The sequence below is a fragment of the Calidris pugnax genome, unplaced genomic scaffold, assembly GCF_001431845.1.
Source record: "Calidris pugnax isolate Ruff unplaced genomic scaffold, ASM143184v1 scaffold15, whole genome shotgun sequence".
Lineage (NCBI taxonomy): Eukaryota > Metazoa > Chordata > Aves > Charadriiformes > Scolopacidae > Calidris > Calidris pugnax.
The window spans coordinates 4,979,092-4,998,936 of NW_015090774.1; the positions used below are offsets into that span (position 1 = coordinate 4,979,092).

General features: G+C 40.5%; 1 protein-coding gene across 7 annotated transcripts in view; it reads right to left on the bottom strand.

Moving 5' to 3' along the window:
• GRIA2 (glutamate receptor, ionotropic, AMPA 2) overlaps positions 1 to 19,845 on the bottom strand; it is a 94,679-nt gene extending 74,834 nt beyond the window's left edge. For all 7 annotated transcript variants that reach the window (XR_001412245.1, XR_001412244.1, XR_001412247.1 and 4 more), the window contains exons 1-2: positions 19,537 to 19,845; positions 19,092 to 19,232 (exon numbers count right to left, since the gene is read on the bottom strand). Coding sequence is in view for 4 of the 7 variants with exons in the window: in XM_014943670.1 (XP_014799156.1) it covers positions 19,092 to 19,232; positions 19,537 to 19,624 (229 nt within the window). In the remaining 3 variants the exon portion in view is untranslated. The remainder of the gene's footprint in view (positions 1 to 19,091; positions 19,233 to 19,536) is intronic.

The window sequence follows — 19,845 nt, forward strand, 5'->3', positions numbered from 1 at the left end:
TCCATTTCTTCAATATTCTTGATTTTACTTTTGTCTTAATTACTACTATGAGTTCATGATGGTTACCAGTAATCAATTCAAAGTCCTTTTTATGTCACCGCCTGGAAACCTAGTATCACAAGGAATTCAGAAATATTTTTCTTAAAAGAAAATATTGACATTCACGCTCACTCTAAAACATAAATGCCAGAAAAAATAGGTTGTTCAATTTTTTCTGTGTCTTAGTGTGACTATTCTCCAAAAGAAAGGACATATAAGAGATTATCTGATACTCTGCACCTCTGCACCTTCTGGAATATAATGACTCTTGACCAAAAGCAGTGTAATACAGAATGTAATACAGTGTAATTAAGAGAAATAAGACAACCTAAGATTCTGGAGAGGGATTTAAGAATGGGGTTGATTAGAAACATTTTGGTAAGACACTCATTTTCTGTCAACTGAAACTTTCTGTTGATATCGATCTTTTCTCCATTTCCTTCTTCCCTCTTATCCCAAAAGAGAATTTCTAATGTCAAGAATAGAGTTTTTGGTCACAAACAAAGAAAAAGGACAGGGACAAGGGCAAGTGTTGTCTAAATGGCACTTATTTAAAACAATGCAGTTCAAGTACCTGAATCATGAAGAGGAGAAAGTGACTTTGATTTTCCCCTTTTCATACAAATGCTCTGACGCACTTTCTCTCCCTTCCACCTCTCTCCCTCCCTTCTGCCTACTATTTTCTTTTGCTGTGTCTCTCACCCTCTCTTTAACTCCCTCTGTCCTTTTTCCTTATCCATAAGAAATTTCTGATGGATTGTTTTCCCTCACTTATTAGAAACGATGCTAATGTCAAAACAATGAATTTTTCCTTTTCTGTCAAACAGAATTCTTGCTTTCTCACCAGCCCTTAGGAAATCTAGACTCATTTACAGCTCTCATTCACAGCTCAGAATGTAGACATTCGTCATGACCTTGAGTAAATAATTTAATCTTCCTCCACCCCTCATTTGTACTGCATGTGAAAAGAGGAAAGAAAGTTCTTCTGTCTCCTTTTTGCACTTCAGTTCTGAGGTTTTTGGGGCAAGGGCTGGCACTTACTATACAGCTGTGCAATGTCCAGTGTCATAAACCTGCAATACCTCCAGGAACATCCAGGCACAAATGTAATGCAAACAAATGCAGATGCTGCTTTGCAGTACAAACTAGTTCTTATTTACAGTTTTTGAAGGGTTCTACCATGAAACTGTTTGCAGTCACTAAATGTACAGCAATCACTCTTAATGCTTGCTTATAAATACAGTAGTATTTACAAGCTTTTGGAACACTAAACCAAGTCATCTCAAATTAGGAAGCCCATATATTACAGCAGTCTGATGCAAATAGTAATTGATAAAAAGGCTATGTAGTTCAAATCCCTCAGAACTGCTGCCAGATGCAGACCAGCCTCACTCTAGCATCCCAAGTGCTCTTAGCAGCCTCTCATCATCTTCAACACTCCCCTTGCAACTAGTGTGTGATACCCTTGAGAAAATGAAAATAATCTGAAATGAATACCAGGACTTCAGAAAAAGCACCAATTCACAATCAGATTGCAAGTCTTATTATGTACACTGACTTACAACAGTGTGAGTTGTAACAATGTTATTTATGAGATGTTTATACATATGATTTATGTCTGACTGGTAACAGTGTACATTCAAAATCATGATCTTCACCTTTGTAATCTATTTCATGCTATGCTGCAAATTGACTGGCAGAAGCATTCCCCTTTCCATTGCTCCTCCCTAAAGATTAGTATTTAGACCATACGCTTTATTCCAGAGCATATATACTTTGTTCAACTTGAGCATAAGGTGAACTAAGTCTTTCAGTAAATAATTTTACAGGAAAAAAAAACCATGAAAGCATACCTCAAAAAACACTCTCCCCACAAAACACCTAACCCCTAAAAACCTCCACACACCCCCCCCTAGAATTGCTGAGGAATCTAGCAAAACCTATCAAACATTACTGTAAATAAAGGACTGGCCAATACTGGCAAGCCCTCCGACTGCAACTTGGTATCACAAAGCCACTCTGCAATTCAACTTATGTTTCTTCTAAACAGAGAAGAAACATCAAATCTCAGACTAAAATTACACATCACTGACAGTTAAAACAGAACTCCAGAATAATGCAAATACTGCTGTTCACGTTCAGGACTAAATTCAGGACCCAGTAAAACAATCAATTTCTTATATCAAACGTTTCACTTCTGTTAATGCTACATGAGATAAAACACAACAAAGCGAACAACAGAGGAGTGCTCTTAAAATAGCAATGCATTTTCCTCCCAGAAAAAGGTATCATGTCTATAACTTATACATGGATTGAACTTGGCAGCATGAGCATCTGAAACAGGCTCTGGGGTTTGTAGTGCCACTGCAATGCATTGCCAGAAGGTAATAAGAATTCCAGAAAAACACAGGAAAAAATGCACCCACTTTCTCTTAAGGATGCATCACAGTACATTCAGAATCTTTTGAAAGGAAAGTGTAGGACGTTTTCCTGATAGCACAACAATTTTTTTTTTTTTTTCTTAATTTTAGTTAATTTGTTTAGAAATTAGCAAAACTAGGAATTAATGCAACATGAAACCACAGAATATTGCAATCAGAAAAAGATTAATATGTTACTAGGAAATTAATGTTATGCTTTTCTTTGGAGATTTCTTTCTATTAAGCTAAATGTAAAAGTAAGACAAATAAATTTGCTTTCTCTTTGGTAAGTACCTTCTTTTGCACAAGAAGAATCATCATTTTCATTACTGAAAACATGCATGTAAGAGCACATTGGTTCCTATTATCAAATATTCCAGAGAAAAGTCCAAGTAACACAAGGAGAATGGTAAAGGAGACACTTCTGACATCTCTCTGTGTTCATAATCCCTGGAGTGGATGGCAGGAAATCTGGAATGCTGGTGTGAACTCAAGTCTGTCCTTAGTTGTGTTATGCTGAGGAGGGTTGCCCCTCTGGCTCTCCTATGCCAAGAGTTCCAGAGTGATGCACTCCTGACATACGCCCCAGTTCAGTCCTGTCTATGATGTACTTCTGAGAGAACATCTATTCTAGAAGAGGGATATGCAAAATCACAGGAGGAAGAGATGAAGCAGGAAGGAGGATTTGAAGTCATCTACAACAGGCCAAACGCACCACTGATGTTCCAAAATAGCGAATACAATGGTGAGACAACAAACAAGATGAGCCCCTGCACATCCTCCATCCCTACTGCCGCTGCCTGGGCAACTTGCATGCAAACAGCTAACCAATCTTCACTTAAAAACAAGATGACCAACTCCAGATTGCCTGCTGCTGACAGGTCCTGGCCTGAACCTTCCCTAAACCACGCCTGGACACTGGCTGAAGCTAAGGGGCACCGATCAAACCTGTAGTGCTGGTACAGCTACAGTAACCAAGGCAATAAGCCCAGTAGATGATAACCCATTACAAGGCATTGCCAGCAGTCAGAGAAGACTACTTTCAAGTTGCAAAATATGTAGTTAGAAAGTTTATTTAAAGGTTAAATCACTCATCCTAATCAGATAGTCCTAAATGATTATTCATGAAAACTTTATACCGCATCCAGTCATCATGAATTGCTTAATCACCATCACGTATTGTTTTATAACACACTCTTATTTGCCATTGAAAAAATGACTTCACAAATCTTTCTAAGTTTAATTGTCTGCCTTATTCTTACACTTTTAAAAACAACTGCTATTTTGGAGACTCCAAACACACAGGAGTTATACTAAATCTCCTCAATCTCTTCACACTGTTCATGCACATTTTTTAATTTTTTTTAAACTGACAAGCATTCTTAATTCTTAGCCCAACCACTCGCAACCTTTGTATACTAGAAGCATGTCTAAGGCTACGCTAAGGAGGAAAAAAAGCTCTATTCTTTAATGTTCCCATTAAGTTTTTAGTCTTTCAGTTACAAAACAACAAACGGGAGGTTAAGCTTCTGCCAGATGAGCATAATATTCCAAGTTTCCAAGTTTTAGAACATGAAATTAGAAACTGAAGAAAAGACAATCCACTACATCATGAGCTTCAATTGCCATTGAAAGAAAAATATAAAGTCCTTCTTGTGCACATCTTCTACACTATGCACAAAGGGTAAACAAATAACCATTCTGTGTACTGTATGTTGCCTGAATCTTAGAAGTGGTATATTATCACCACCACAAGATGGTACACATGAATATTTTCTAAAGAGAGATGCTTTGGTTTGTTTCATTTGTTGTCCAAGAGTTTGTGAAAAGAAGTTAAAATATTGAAAGAAATACCATCAAGGTGTTACATTTTTAGGGAATCAATAACCACTGCCTGCCATATTATCAGAAAACTCAACGACAATGCTGATGATTTAATTGAAACTATCCTTTTTTTAAAAAATGTAACTACAGCTTATAATGAATTACAACTAGATGTGATTAAAAGTAACCACTTCTCAAAAAAGAAAACTTCCATGACATTCACTATGAGAGGAAATATACAGCTAAAGATCCAAACATAATGAATCTGAGAAAGAATAAAGACAGAGAGAAGTGCATAGGCAGCTCGTCACTGCAGCCTATTCCATTCAACAAGATTTCTCTTGATTAAATCATGTTTTCAAACAATCTCCAGAAGAATATTTGCGTCGAAGAACAAGCAATGGTTCAAAGGAATTTCCATCTTGAACATTGCCAGAGTTCCTAAAATTATTTTTTTTTTACTAACTACAGTTTATTCAGGCCAGTCAATTACTGTATTCCAAGCTAATCACTAAGAACTAGTACTATTGCTACCTAAGCAAATGGCTTTATTTTAATAAGGACTGTGTGTTCTGCTCAACTGTGGACTGCAGAAGCAGGAGTCCTATGGAGCACCTCTGGTCTGGATGAGAGTCCTCGCTGACGTTTGCGGAGGTGACAGAGCACTGACTATTTTTGACTGTTCAAAACCACCCTTCTGTGTGGGAAGGAAATAGTCACACAAAACCAGAAAGAATGGTAGTGTGCACTGGTACCCAGTCAGTATCACGACAGGATTAGAATTAAAGCCTCTACCTGTCATCACTCAAAGTATTTAGTAACACAAAACACACCATTTAATTCAGCCATGTGTGAACTCTCAGTAATGTTTATTCTTAATTTAAAACTCTAAACATTTTCCATATATTGTTTTTTATAATCATGCGGGTGAGCTGGAATGGGATGAACTGTAGTCAAATGCATGGGGAAAGCTGGCACAAATCCTGTGAATCGTATCCCCCCCTCACCTTTGGCAATTCCAAATAACTGTCGCTGGCATGCTAAGCACCCCGAACCTTTCAGGATACAGTCCCACAGTAGCTGTCGGAGTGAGTTACATCAACTGAGCAGAGATTTTGAAGGAAAATCTAGTAAACCTATTCCTGAGGGCTGCATAAGATTTTGTGATCACAATTATTTCATTGCCTGTAAAAAGGTACAGACACACCAGAACAAGGCAGTACTGTTCATTTTTCTCTTGATGCACACATTTGCTATTCAACAGCATATCACTGCACTTATTCCTGCTATTATTCTGACTTCCAGGTTTAAATTGCTCACTTTTCGTGCTATGTATGAATAATCCAGATCTTAACAAGACCATTTATTTGTTTTTAAGCTTGCTTTTCCTTGAAATTTCAAGGAAATTTTCTTGAAATTTTGCTTCCTTTTTCTACACAGGAAAAAAGCATATAGCGCATATTATATGCCTCTAAAGGATGATAGGAACATATTTTCCTTATGCACTTTACCTAAATGGAACTTCCATTCTTTGTGCCCAGCAATTCAAAGATAAGGGTGGAAAAACAAAACCGAGTGCTTTATTGCCATCTCCTACTTTCCCCTTCAAAGAAATGAAGCTTGATATGAATTATGGATTCCCTGAATAAAGATTATACAGAAATAAACAAACTAATCTTGTTTTTTCTGATGACCAAAAGGGAAATATCATTCCTAAAAATTCTCATTTTCCAATCAGCTCCTTCAGCAAATACTTTGGATGAAACAGATTGACAGATCATGAAAAACACAAAGAAAGTTGAGCATTCTCCATAGAAAACATCCTGCCAGCAGCATCCCAATCTTCAAACCTAAGTGTCCATGAATGTAGCTGCCCTAGCAGCTAAACAAGAAGAAATCTTTATCCACATAGCCAGAACTAAACATACCCAGAACTCTACAGATTAAAATCCCTACCCTGAACTTTATCTAGAAACAATGAAGTGACTATACCCATGGGAAAAGCAAGTACCGCGTTGCTCATGACCAGTACAGCTTAAATACAAATAGCATTAACTTTTACCACCTAAAATATACAGTATAGAATACAAACTGAAACTTCAGGATGATAACGAACTCATCCAAAAAAAAACACACTGCAATACCTCCTAAGGGAGGCCAGAAGACATATTTTCTGTTACAGTATCAGGTTCAAAAATACAGGTCTACTAGTACAAGATTAAGAACTTCAATCTAATGAGAAACCTTGAAGTTACCACAGCCCAGAGAAAAAGAGACCTGATCCTTCTTGCCCTGATCCCAACTGTTGCATAAAGATAAGGCAAGAAGTCAGCTCCTCTTTTCTACCATCCTCAGAGCTCTGAGACTCTCCCACTTCTTTCTACACCATTGGGCTGTCCCACTGGAAATGTGGAAGATCTGCAGAGTGTCCAGAGCACCATACAGCTAGAGCATTTAAACCCATTATTAGCTGAGAAAGTAGCTTCTGGCTGTTACCTACCTCCTTCGCCTCAGAGCTACGGTCAGTCACCCAAGAAGGGAGAGGAACAGTTTTAGTTTGACAGTTTCTGTTACAAGATTCTGAAGAGCAGCTTTCTGTTCCTTAGGGTGACTTAGTGTCTTTTCCATTAGGTGCTAACTGTTGCCAATTCCATTGTCAAGCACCTAATTCTCACCCCTAAATTTGGGTAACGCAGATGCCTCCAGCCTTGCTCCCTTCCCGGACTCAGTACCAAGTTCCCAGTTTGTACAAATGACGGTTTCCAAATCACTTTGGGGACTGGCTTGAATGGGACTGCGTCATGGAAGAGAATTGGAGATGTCACCACAGCTAGGAAGGACTCACAGCAAGTATATAAAGCCATCAAGGGTTACAGAACAAGGAATTTCCATGAATATCAGAAGCAACGTAAACTGCCATATGCACATCTAGGCTGTGGGTTAAAAGTGTGGAGGATGCGTAGGACAGATCTGTGCTGCACGGGACTTTTTTTCCCCCCTCTCCTACAGCACAGTCACAGTGAGGTACACCTCTTGATGGCTTGCCAAGTTACACCGTCTCTCTTTTGGTCTGTCATGAACATTTAGGAAGCTGCTTTGGAATGAGATGAGATCTCTTGAGTTCTAATTCAGAAAGCATTCAGAAAAACAAGTAAACAGAAAAACCCCATTTTACATCCATCACTAAAGTCACCATCACCCAGTGGATCTGTACCCTAAACAGAATCAGTCACTGAGCAAGGTGTTCTTAAACTTGAACCTGGAAAGCAGAAGAGAATTCTAATGAGGTGAACTAGGGTTCCTGAAATGGATACTTTTGGTATACTTAACTGGTTGGCAGAGATTAAAGGAGTAAAAGGAAGCCTGCAGAAGAAAAGAAGGATTTTTCTTCAAGGGGAAAAAAAAAAAAAATCAGACCAAAAGCAAAGACAGTTCAATTGCAGTGCACAAAACTTAGCTCACAGTTGGTAAGCAATCTGTAGTGGTATGACTACATTTCACCATGTTCCTGAAAACATTGCTAGCTTCCTCAGGAAGTTTTAAATGACATTTAGTAAATAAGAAACCTAATTTTAAATTCATAAATTTATTTCTACAGAAACATCCATGTGTCAAAATTAAATAATTAGCACAATTACTTTCACAGTCTTTTTAAAAACCCTGTAGTAGCAACACTTGTTTAGGAGAACTGTTTTAAGCTCTATGAGAACAGAACAGGGAAAGGGAAAAAAAGGAACTTCAAAATTAGATCTATGTTGTTGAAATGTATCACCTATATGGAGAGAGGAAGCACAGCAAGTGAACTTTTTTCTAATACATCTGGTTTTTAAGGCAGTTGATAATTAGTTTGGAAAACAGCTTCTAAAAGCTGCAACATGTACATCTCAAGATTTCATGTAACAATGAAATACTGCGAAAATTGAACACTGCAATTTCCTGGAGAGCAAGATAAAGCCAGAAACATAGGCACAGGAAATCACGATTCTGCGCACCAAAAAACGGAAAGTAATGCTAGGAGCCGCAACACTGACTGAACCACTGTATTGATGGATCCAAAAAGAAGCCAAAAACATCTCCACACAGAAAGGAAAATAAAAATGCTAAAATGAAGTGGACCCTCTTTGCATCTCCAAAAGGACAAAACTAACAGGAAAAGCAGATACTTATGGAGTGGTTTGACCCCGGTTGGATGCCAGCTGCCCACCAAGGCCACTCTATCACTCCCCTCCTCAGTTGGACACGGGAGAGAAAATATAACAAAAAGCTCATGGGTCAAGAAGGACAGGTAGATTACTCAGCAATTACCATCATGGGCAAAACAGACTCGACCTGAGGAAATTAATTTACTGCCAATTAGAAGTCAGAGTAGGGCAATTCACACTCTTCTCCTGCTCCAGTGTGGGGTCCCTCGCACAGGAGACAGTCCTTCATTAACTTCTCCAAAGTGGGTCCTTCCCACAGACTGCAGTTCTTCATAAACTGCTCCAGTGCAGGTCCCTTCCACAGGGTGCAGTCCTTCTGGAACAGACTGCTCCAGCGTGGGACCCTGATGGGGTTACAAGTCCTGCCAGCAAACCTCTCTCCATGGGGCCACAGGTCCTGGCAGGAGCCCACTCCAGCCCAGGCTCTCCATGGGGTCACAGCCTCCTTCGTGCATCCACCCAGTCTGGCGTGGGTTCTTCCTTGGACTGCAGGGGAATCTCTGCTCCTGCACCTGAAGCACCCCCTCTCCCTCCTTCTTCACTCACCTTGGTGTCTGCAGAGTTGTTTCTCTCACTCCTCTTCCCTGGCTGCTCTCTAGCAGTTCCCCCTGCACCTTTTTAAATATATTCTCACTGAGGCACCACCATCATCGCTGATGGGCACAGCCTTGACCAGTGGTGGGTCCATCTTGGAGCCAACTGACATTGGCTCTATCAGACACAGGGGAAGCTTCTAGCAGCTTCTCACAGAAACCACCCCTGTAGCCCCAAAAACCTTGCCATGCAAACCTAATACTCTTCAACATGTTGGAATAGGTTTATAGTACCCTTGAAAGTACATTTAAATGGAATGACTTAATAGGACCTATGCCTTCTACTACAAACACAAACTAATTGCAACCGTATTGAACAGCCTACAAAAATGTCAGAGTTCCTAAAAGGTGTTTGGGTCTTTACAGACATGCTCTTTTCTCATGAAACTCAGGAAATTATTCAGGTTACTAAGTACATGTGCCAAGTGCTATTTTAGACACTGAAGTATCCGAGGCATCCCCACAGGCTGCCAGATGTGCAGGACTTACAGGACACACATATTTTCTGGAGCTGTACCTTGAGGTCACCCCTCAAGGATAGCGTGAGGATAGCGAGTACCACAAAATGGGTCTTGAGTTGTTTAACTGCAAGTGAATTTAAGGTGCCTCCAGATATGGAGACTTTGAAGAATATATTCTCTTTTTATCATATTGAAATAGAAGTGAATAGATAAGCTCAAAGAAACATTAAGGGCTCCACTTGCTAAAAATTCAATATCCACAGCTCACAGATGCTTACTTGTATAGCAGAAGTTCACTTCTGAGTTCTAGAAAGTCAAGCCAAAATGCATTTTCCTACAAGTGAAAAAGGAGCTAAGGAAAAATGAAAATTTCAAATTTATGCAAAGATTTTACCAAAGAATAACATCCATGATTAAACACAAAGAAGGGGAGCAAGCATTATGTTTTTCCTCTTCACCTACAGAAGCACAGACCAAACCTTTCCTTTTTTAGCTAAGCTAACAGATCTATTCACATATTTATACTAAATTGAAATGGTCTAATAATTTCTCTAAAGTTTCTATACTGAATCCTGACTTAAGAAATATGTACTTAATAAATTTGTGTTTTAAAAAACTGTAATAGGGTCATATATGAGCATGTACTGTAAAGTTTGATAAAAATATTCTGTAGGTCAAATACATGCTCAAACGTTTCAGCATTTTCTAGGAATTGTTTAATCCCTATCTCTTTCCATATATAAAATATCAGTCTTCCACACTCATACAGAAGAAGAAATAATATGAATTTTTGATCTGTTTTTGTTCCTACTACCATTAGTAGAAGCTTAACCATTTATTTTAGTGAGCAAAAATAGTCTGGCCTTATTATTCTGGAATCCCAGACTATGGTATCAGGTTGCTGAATACATGAACTAATCCGATTAGTCAGTAAAAGGACTGAATGACTTTCCAGTCATGACTTTTCAGACTTTCAGCATGATCCACTCTCACCAAATGAAATCACCTTAAAATGGGGCAGACGTAAGGCTGAGAGTGAAATTAAAACCACACATACTGCAATCTATAATGCATAGTGACTCATATTTTCATCTATTTCCTGATCCCTCAAATCTATCTAGTCTTTAAATATAATAAAATGATATGTTTCTGTTTCCAGGTGTTCACTTAAAATTACTTCAAAAGTTTAAAGCTGTGCATAGATCTGGTCAATTAATACTTGCTGACTGAGCAATTATTTAAATTAATATAAATAAATTTTCCTAGCATTGCCTTTTTGTTTTCCTCTATGCTTTATCATAACTACAAAAGGGGCAAAAAATTATCTTTCTGCTTCCAAAACCTAAAAGTTACTTTTCCCCCTTCCTGTATCGGGGCAAAAGTAAGATTACTGAGATTTTTTTCCACCAAAAATTAATCAAGCCAGGAAAAATGAAGAAGAGTGACAGAAGGAGAGGGAGACTAATGTCAAAACAAAAATGGCCCAGCACTAAGGGCACGCAACTGGGAAATGAAAGACAAAGAGTTAAACTCAGGTTCTTTGCCTGACATGGACAAGATAAGAAATAACTGGGTTAAATCCTGGATGATTCCCTAACCGCTCACTGTAATCCCGGTGTGGATCAATCCTGCTTCTCCTACATGTAACAATGCTGTAGCTTATTTAAGTATGAGCTTGGCATGCACTAAGCATGCAAATTGTCTACCCTGCTTTCCAAATATCACACCCAGAATAAGCTCCTTGATATCAGTACATCTGCACAGGGCATAATCATGTAGCAAAGATGTGCAGGATCCCACATTTGTACCAAGAACTCCCCCTGGGACTGGACTATTAAATTGTTACCCAAATTCATATGAAGGAAAAATAAAGAAAAAAATAAAATCAGCATTTTGGCTTGGAAGACATTTTGTCAAGAACAACTCATAACTACTATCAGGGAGGAACATTTTGAGCCAGCTAATCCTCAACATCTTCAGTTTCAAAGATTTATGAGATTATTGAACAAATTGCTTGGACTTGCTCAGAGCTGTACAGTTTATTTCATTAGCATACATTTGCAGATGTTCTGAGACAGCTTACACATGCCAGGGAACGCAACACATCCAAATATTTCAGATCCATGTTACGTGGGATAGTAAACCACATTAGCCTTTCCATTTTATGGAAAGAGTCCTACAGTTACCAAGTACATTCATAAAAAGCAGAAAACCAAAGAAAATAAAACAAATCCTTTCTCCAGGCTGCAAACCAGTTGCAGAACCATTCTGCTGAGCTCTCCAGCCCTGTTGTTGCCATGACCTGTAAAAGCAGTCTTCTCCATACAGATGACAAGAAAATCTCCACATTACCTAACAGATTGCTCTTTAAATTATCTATCATAACACATATTTAGAAAGAGTCTGTTTCTTGTAATTTTCAAAGCATGTGAAAGAAAATCAGTTCACACCATCTGCAATAAGCAGAGGCATCTTTTCCACCCCAAGTCATGTTTTTAAATTTTTAAACACATTTATACTGGCACTAAATTACAGTGGTATGACAGCCTTAACCACAGCCACCTGAAAAATTGCAACATCAAATCAATGTAATATTAACTACTTGAAATTGAGATTAAACTGAATAGGTGGAATAGCATAGCAAGCATGTGTTCATATATCTATTTTGAATATTTCATATAATTAGCTACTGGCCCTTATTGAGCTCTGAAATTCTTCTACCAGGTGTGAGAGTGTGTATTTATGAGTCAGAGCCAATATGAACATTTTACAGAATTTTGTCCTACTCTTGTCTATTGGAAAAATCATTTGAAAAAAAAAAAATTCTATTTTAAAACACAAATAGCAGAGTACTCTTTCTTTTCAGCAGTGAAATGCAAGCACATTTACCTTCTGTAGTTAAGTAACAAAGATACCATTTTCATGTGCAATAAAGCTCGGTAAGTCATTCATGGACTAGCTGAAGTGATTGGTAATTCAGTTACAGACCCAGCACCCCGAGCATACAAAGCAATCACACACTGTAAGTGAATGAACACAGACTTGAATATCCTTCCTATGATATCAAATAAAATAGTTGATTAGAGCTGAAATATGACATTTCTTGTGCTTGATTCCATCACCTTTAGTTGAACTGCTTGTAACATTTTAGCCCTTAAAAAAAATCCTATTAATTTCTCTAAGTCAGATTTGGGAGCAGGCGGTGGGAGACAGTAGTAGCTGCAGCTGAACCACAGCTCATTGCAGAATCATAATTAATATTTTTTTCTTGCAAATGTTTTTTTCACTCTCATAAACTGACTAGCCATAGGTAAATGCATTACATATCTGTATATTAAATCAGATTCAAGACAGAAATGTTAAATCTCTATAGTAATTTCCCAAATGGCAATTTTAGGGGGGGAAGTAATCTCCCCATAAACTGCCTGATTTGAGAACCTTTCCGAAAACAATAAAAAAGAAAAAAAAAATCAAAGATTAAACAAGGGGGCACAGCAGTGTTGCATTTGAAAATAAAAAATATTCTATGGCAGGCCTAGATACAGATAGATAAAGTAAACAGTATTTCAAAAGACATCTATACCACTCTGTAACTGCATGCAAATAAATACAACAGCGGTATTTTAAGCACAGTTATTGATTTTAGAAGGTAGAATATTACTTCGTTCAACATGTGGTTATTTAAAACCTGCTTTTACTCCTTACTGTCGATCTGTTTTATAATGTGCATTCAGTATGTTTGTCTGATGCTTTTATTCACTCCTTATTGTTTATCCATAAATAATTTATTATTGGAAGGACTTATCCATTTAAATCAAAGCCCTTTTTCAGTTTTAACAAGGTTACATCTAATATGTACTTGTAGTCAATGCAGATTTTTTTATGAACTTAAAGGAAAACATTACAGAATCAAGTCAAAATAATAATGATGCTCCACAAACCTACATATTTTGTATAAAAACATGCAGGCTTTCCTCCTATACCTTTTCAGAAATCTGGATGGCAAAAGGAACTTATCCCCTGTACGCAGTCTTCTAAAAGCAGATATCACTACATTCATGTTCTGATAAATGCAATGATCAGTTACAGCATAATGGAAAATCTTGTTCATTTCAGAAATGAAAGTTACAGCTAATTGTCATATGAGAAGCCCACTCACATATACATATGGAGAGAGTTTGATATATACAACTAAATTTTTTACCTATTCAGTTATCTTTTTAGTGTCATTTTCACTCTGACCTGACATTCCTTGTCTTCAGTTCCAGTGACGTTCGTTCCAGAATAAGGGCATGAACCTTCGATATAAAAAAATCAGTAATTCATGCACTCAATTCACAGGGGTGAGAACACTGACTTAAAGTGATAAATTACCTTACTACTAACTGCTCTGAGATAATCCTCTTCAGAAAACGAATTGTAGGGTTTAACCAATGTCTTGGTTTTTATTTATGTGACATTTAAAATAAATTATTGTTCACTAAGTATGTATGTATGTAGATTTAAATCACATACATACATATACTTTTTTGTTTACTAAAGGTTATTTTTTCCTTTTATTTTCCTAAAAATTAGTCCTACCAGCACATATTAGAGAATCATTCATTTTTATTTTCCTTGAGCAAATATTTTTTTACAATTTAATCATGTTTTCATAGAAGATGTCTGATAAATGTATTATGCTGATTATCTTAATTTTCTACGTAATGGTAATAGTTTTTACCTGTTTAATGCATTTTCAAACTAATAATATATTCTCAGTTATTATATACTTCCCTAGTAATTATCAACTGCTCAAAAAACAATTATTTAGCCGTTAAGCATGCCTTAATTCTCAATAATATTTTAATCATGAGAAGCTTGATAAAAGAACTAAAGGAATTGGCAGTAACGGTATCACTTAATGCAGTGGCCCTCGGTTTAGGGTCTGTAACACACACTGGATAGTACAGTAAGTCTTATGTACACAAGGAGTTAAGTACATCCCCAGCTATGTGCAGTCAATAGTCCTACCAAAGTCTGTGTAAATGAAAGCTTTCATTACCATAAAGAGAAAAAAGGTACTACATTTTCATATCTTAAATATAAATAAAATCATATATAAACACATGAATATATTGAAGAGACTGACTGATAATACTGGTTGATTTAAGAGCTTGATTGATACATTTAAGCCTTGATTGATATGCTACTCACAAACTGCTATTAAATATAACTCACTTTAAGCTTTACCAGAGTAAAATATATATTCATACTATATTCAAAACTGCATGGTACATTTTTATTTCAGATATATGGACAAAATTAATGCAATGATCACATAATAAAAATCTGAAACGTAGCCAAGCCAGAACTGTCATATTTGTATCTGCCCTCATTCTGGATCACGGCTCTGTGAAAAAGCTCTGTGAGCCAGGAGCAAAGATGCACAGCAGGGACAGCACTTTCACACAATAAATACCCCAGGTTTCTTTACGAATAACTCTCAGAACAGATGAACGTTTAAAGTTTGCTACAGAGCTTGATTTTGACGGAGAAATGTTTCGAGAGCAGCAAAAGCACCAGAGTTCCTATTGTAGGCTTGGTTTTATTGTACCATTTTTCTACAGAAACCCATCTGATCTTGTACATTTTAATTACAAAGGGGTACAGAACCTATTTCACATCTGCTCACCAAGCCTGAGAAATGTTTTATAGAGAAAAGGAAATGAGAAGGTCCAGGAATACGAATGAACTGAAACATAAGCATATCACAAATTCCTCCTTCCCTTCAAAATCAGTTCTAATCATTTATTGTGAAATATATTTGGGCTTGGTCCACAGTAATTTTAATTCAAACAAACGCATCTAAATTTCTTCCATTTTTACCACTACAGGATATTTTTTTTTGTTTATTCTTTAATCATTTTGCCAGCAGTATGCTGAACGCTATTTCTTTAAGAATGCAATCTACAGCATTATATTCCCAAATGGCTGGGAAAACCTTTGCCATGACTCCCAAGTTGCAACATGCTAGATATTCACAGGTTTCCAAAGCTGCTGGCTGAAGATGTAATGAAAGGATCTAAGGTTTATGCATGAATCAGCATCCCCTTGCCCTAATGTCATGGTGCAGTGATCCCTGCAGAGCTATAAGACTTGATTTAAAACAGAAAAGCTCAATGCTGGCTCTTGAGCCAGCAGGATTAAACATCCAAGATTGTGCGTATATTACCTCTGTGCTGAAACTACTATATGAAAAACTTGTTACCATTATGGAGGTTTTATAGTACTCCACAGGAAACCTCTCTTTAGGTGACTCCAATATCCTTCCAGTGAAAAAAGATGTGAGTACATAATATATCTATCCCTGTCTGGGTTGTTGGATTTAAGGGGAAAGGACTTTGTCTTCACCAGTTTCCTCTTTTCTTGTTTTAAAGGAAAAATCTGATGCTGCTGATGGCCAGCACTTCTCCAATTAGACAAGACTCAATTACACTGTGCTGAAGAACAATAAAGTCCAGTGGTTTGGACACCTTCCAATTCCGCCCCATGAATTACCTGCAGTGCTGTACCTCTGCCCCAGCTGTTAAAAGCCAAAAAGGTTCTGTTAGGGTGAACCACTTTGTAACCAGCCTTTACCAGCTAGGCTGGAATCTTCTGAATTGCTAAGTATTCTCAGAGGGCTAAGTCTGGCCCCACTTCTCTTGAGGGATGTAACAGTAGTCACGGCATCAAACATTTCTCTTAATCGTGCCATCAGTCTGAAGAAAGACTGCACATCTCTCAATCAAAATCATTAAGCCTCCTGGTGACACCGACTTGCAAGGTGTCAAACTGCAATTAGATTCCAACAGCTGCTCCTGATGACCTGTCAACACAGCTTTGCACCAGACTTGCAACAGTCCAACAACCTAAAATAACTATTTGGTATGGATATATCACATGAGTTAAGGCTATCTACTCACAGAGTCTCCTTTCCTTCTTCTGGTCACCTTTAAAAGACTGAGTAGTCTTCTTATACTGTTTCAAACACCCCTCAGTGATATATAACCACTGTCTCCTCTTTTCTGGAAGTTTAGGAACCTAACTTAAAAGTAGTACCAACAATACAACCGGTTCATCTAAAACCTGTTTGCTCCATCAAGGAACTCTGAGCAAATGCTAATACTAAGTTTGAAGATTCCTTTAGATAGCTTAAACAGTGGGGGTTTTGTTTGTCTCTTTTTAAAGGGAATGGAATTGTATGCCCCCGTTTCCCTCAGTTCCTGCGTTGTGTGAGGGAGGCAGGCACATCCCAGCTGGGCTGCTGGGGTGCACGGCGGCACACCACACCTCCTGCACCATCACCCAGAGCTCCTGCAGCCTTCTTTGGGGGATTTTAAATAAAGTTGGGGGATTTTAAGTTGAAAACTGTAATATTTTGGTTATTGATTTTAGAAAATTTATTTGTTATTCTTAGGGCAAGAAAAGGTCGTTACTTCTATTACGGTATAAGCCTGCCACTACATTTCTGTGAAGGAAAATCACCTTGCTGGAGTGAAATATCTGGGTGAATACTGAGCCATTTTCAGTTTCATATTATCCTACTTTTCTGTGACCACCTTTTTACACCTGCATTGTTTAACTGTTGATAATGCTGGCTTCGGACACAGGTTCTTTGAATGTTACTCTGAAAAGAAAAAAGGAACCAAACCCCAACCTGCAGATTTTTCAATATTTTGAATGAGAACAAGCATAAAAGAGGGAAAAAAAAAAGGAACCTGTTTAACCATTTGTGCTTGCAATGCTTTGCAATCAATTCTAAATTTTACTTCTTATATGGCAAATACCTGTCTTCAGAACTCCGTGTTCCCCAATCAAACCATCTTCAGAAGGTAATCAAGGAAATACTGTATGTATTTTTAGCTTATACTTCACTAGTCAATTAAATCCAACTGACAAGATAACATGACGAAACCATCAGTGGTGACTGAGGTGATGAAAAAGTAAGTACATGTTGACATCTTAATTTGGTGCTCTTAAAACTGCTTGAAAATGGAAGCCTTAGACAAGGTTCAGACAAAGGGAAACCCAAAACATGGATAGCATCTCCCCTCTGCTGGAAGTCTCAAAGTGCATCATTGCAGTCTACAGCCAACACATGTCATCTGAGTATTCTGAGTTCTCCAAGGAAGACAGCCAAACTCAAGAACAAGACAGACGCATGACAAAAACACTGATAAAAAACTTGATGGGGACGGAGAAAAATCTGTACCGTTTACTTTCTCAAAGGCCAGGTGGCTATATTTGTCTCTAGTACGAAAAAAAAATATTATGGCATTTTACACAAACTGTTTTCAGGATTTCGTTGATTTCGCCGAACCGTGAAACGCAGAAAGACCAGTCACGTTTTTGCTGAATGCCATCTAGACCACTACACAATCCCTTCCTTCACTGACAGTCCCAGTACGGCAGCTACTGTACAGCATTTCTCAGGACTGCAAATGCTACCCACACGCAGTTCTGCTTGCTGGAAACCCTCATTACCTAAGAAAGGAAGAACTCATCCCCAGGCAGCTTGCAAAGGTTGGCAAAGCGGCCTTACTGTGGCTGGTTACATGCTCTGACCTTTTCTGACTTCAGCTACGTGTGCTGTACCCTCCTGTCCTCACACAGGCCACTGAGAGCACCGCGGGTTGCCCTCTTCCACCACCTACCCCAGCCCCCCTGCCCTGAAGCCCCCCCTTCAGCATCACCGCCCCCACCACAACGCAGCAAAAAAAAAAAAAAAAAAAAGAGGTCGCCAATAAGGGGGTGGGATAAAAACCGCTCTCGGCTGATAAACTGATCTCCAGATGCAAGTGTCCCCTCACGGCTTGTCCCGGGAGGGCTGGGGAAACGCCTGGGGGGAGCGGGGCACCGGGGGGAGCCGCAGCTGGCCGGGAGCGGGCACCAGAGCGGGTTGGGCTATCTCCCGCAACCGGGGCAGCACCTCAAACGCCGAACGCCCCCTCCTCGCTGCGGGAACCGGCAGCCTCCCGCGGGGGTCAACCCGCATCCCGCCCCGTCTAAGCACCGGGCAGCGGCCGGGTCATCACCGCGGGACCCCCCCCACCCCAAAGGCTCCCGGCTTCGCCTTCCCGAGCCGGGCATGTGCTCCCCGCCACCACGCGTGGGGCCGGGCAAAGCCCCACCGGCCGCCCACGCATCCCGCCGAGGCGAGCGGGCAGGCCCCGGGGACCCCTAGGAACCGGCCGGGGGGGGGAGACGGGAGCCCGCAACGCCGGGCGGCGTTAAAATGGCTGATGGCCCCCGCAACCGCCCGCTCCGCCGCCCCCTCGACTGCCGCCGGTTAAGGGGAAGGCTCCGCAGCCGCCTTATGTAAAAGCGTGGGGCAGGAACCATCTTAAACCTCGGGGAGGAGGGGGGCAAAGGGAGGAGGGGGGCAAAGGGAGACACCCCCCCGCGCCCCGTTTTTCCCCGGGGCCGAGAGCTCCCGCGGCTCGGCGCTTCCCCCCCCGCAACAACCGCACCGCGCACTACACCGCCTCCCCCCCCCCCGCGGCGTGCGCAAGCGCCCCGTTTACTCACAGGCGTTGGTGACGGCGAAGCTGTTGGCCACCTCCAGGTTGTCGATGTGGGGCGTCAGCCTGAACTCCGAGGTGGAGAACTGAACCATCCCTACCCGAAACGCGCTGTACTCCTGATCGGCGCCCCTCGGGAACAGCCCCCCTGCAGGGAAATACACACACATACACACAGAGTCAGGCGGGCAGGGCAGCCCCCGCACCGTCTCCCTTCCCGCTGCCGGGGGTGCCGGTGGGGCTGCCGGTGGCTCCCGTCCCGTCCCCGTCCGGTGCGGCTGGGGGTGAGGGGGCGGCGAGGGGATCCGGGGAGGCTCTGGCCACGGCTACCGGAGAGGAGCGCCGGGCGGATACTGGCCTCCCCGGCGACATGAGGGGAAACGCCGGAGGGGACCGAGGGGCGGGAGAGCCGTCGGGAAGAGCGCGATGCCCCAAGGCGGGCGGGCACCTACCGATCTGTATGCTGTTAGAAGCGACCCCCCAGATCAGTCCCCACAACGCGGGAGCCAGGAAGACAGAAATATGCATAATCTTTTGCATTTCCAGGAAAAGTAGAGCATCCACAAAGCCACGGAAACAGCCCTTTCCTCCTCCTCCTTCCTCCGCCGCCGCCGAGCGCGCTCGTCAGCAAATTAGATCCTTGACTGGCCGGCGGGGGCAACCCAACCCTGGCAGGGAAGACACGGCAACGGCCCCTCGGCGGGCGGCAGGCGCAGGAGGAGCCGCTGCCGCTGCCAGCTGCCGCCGCTCCGCGTCCCGGC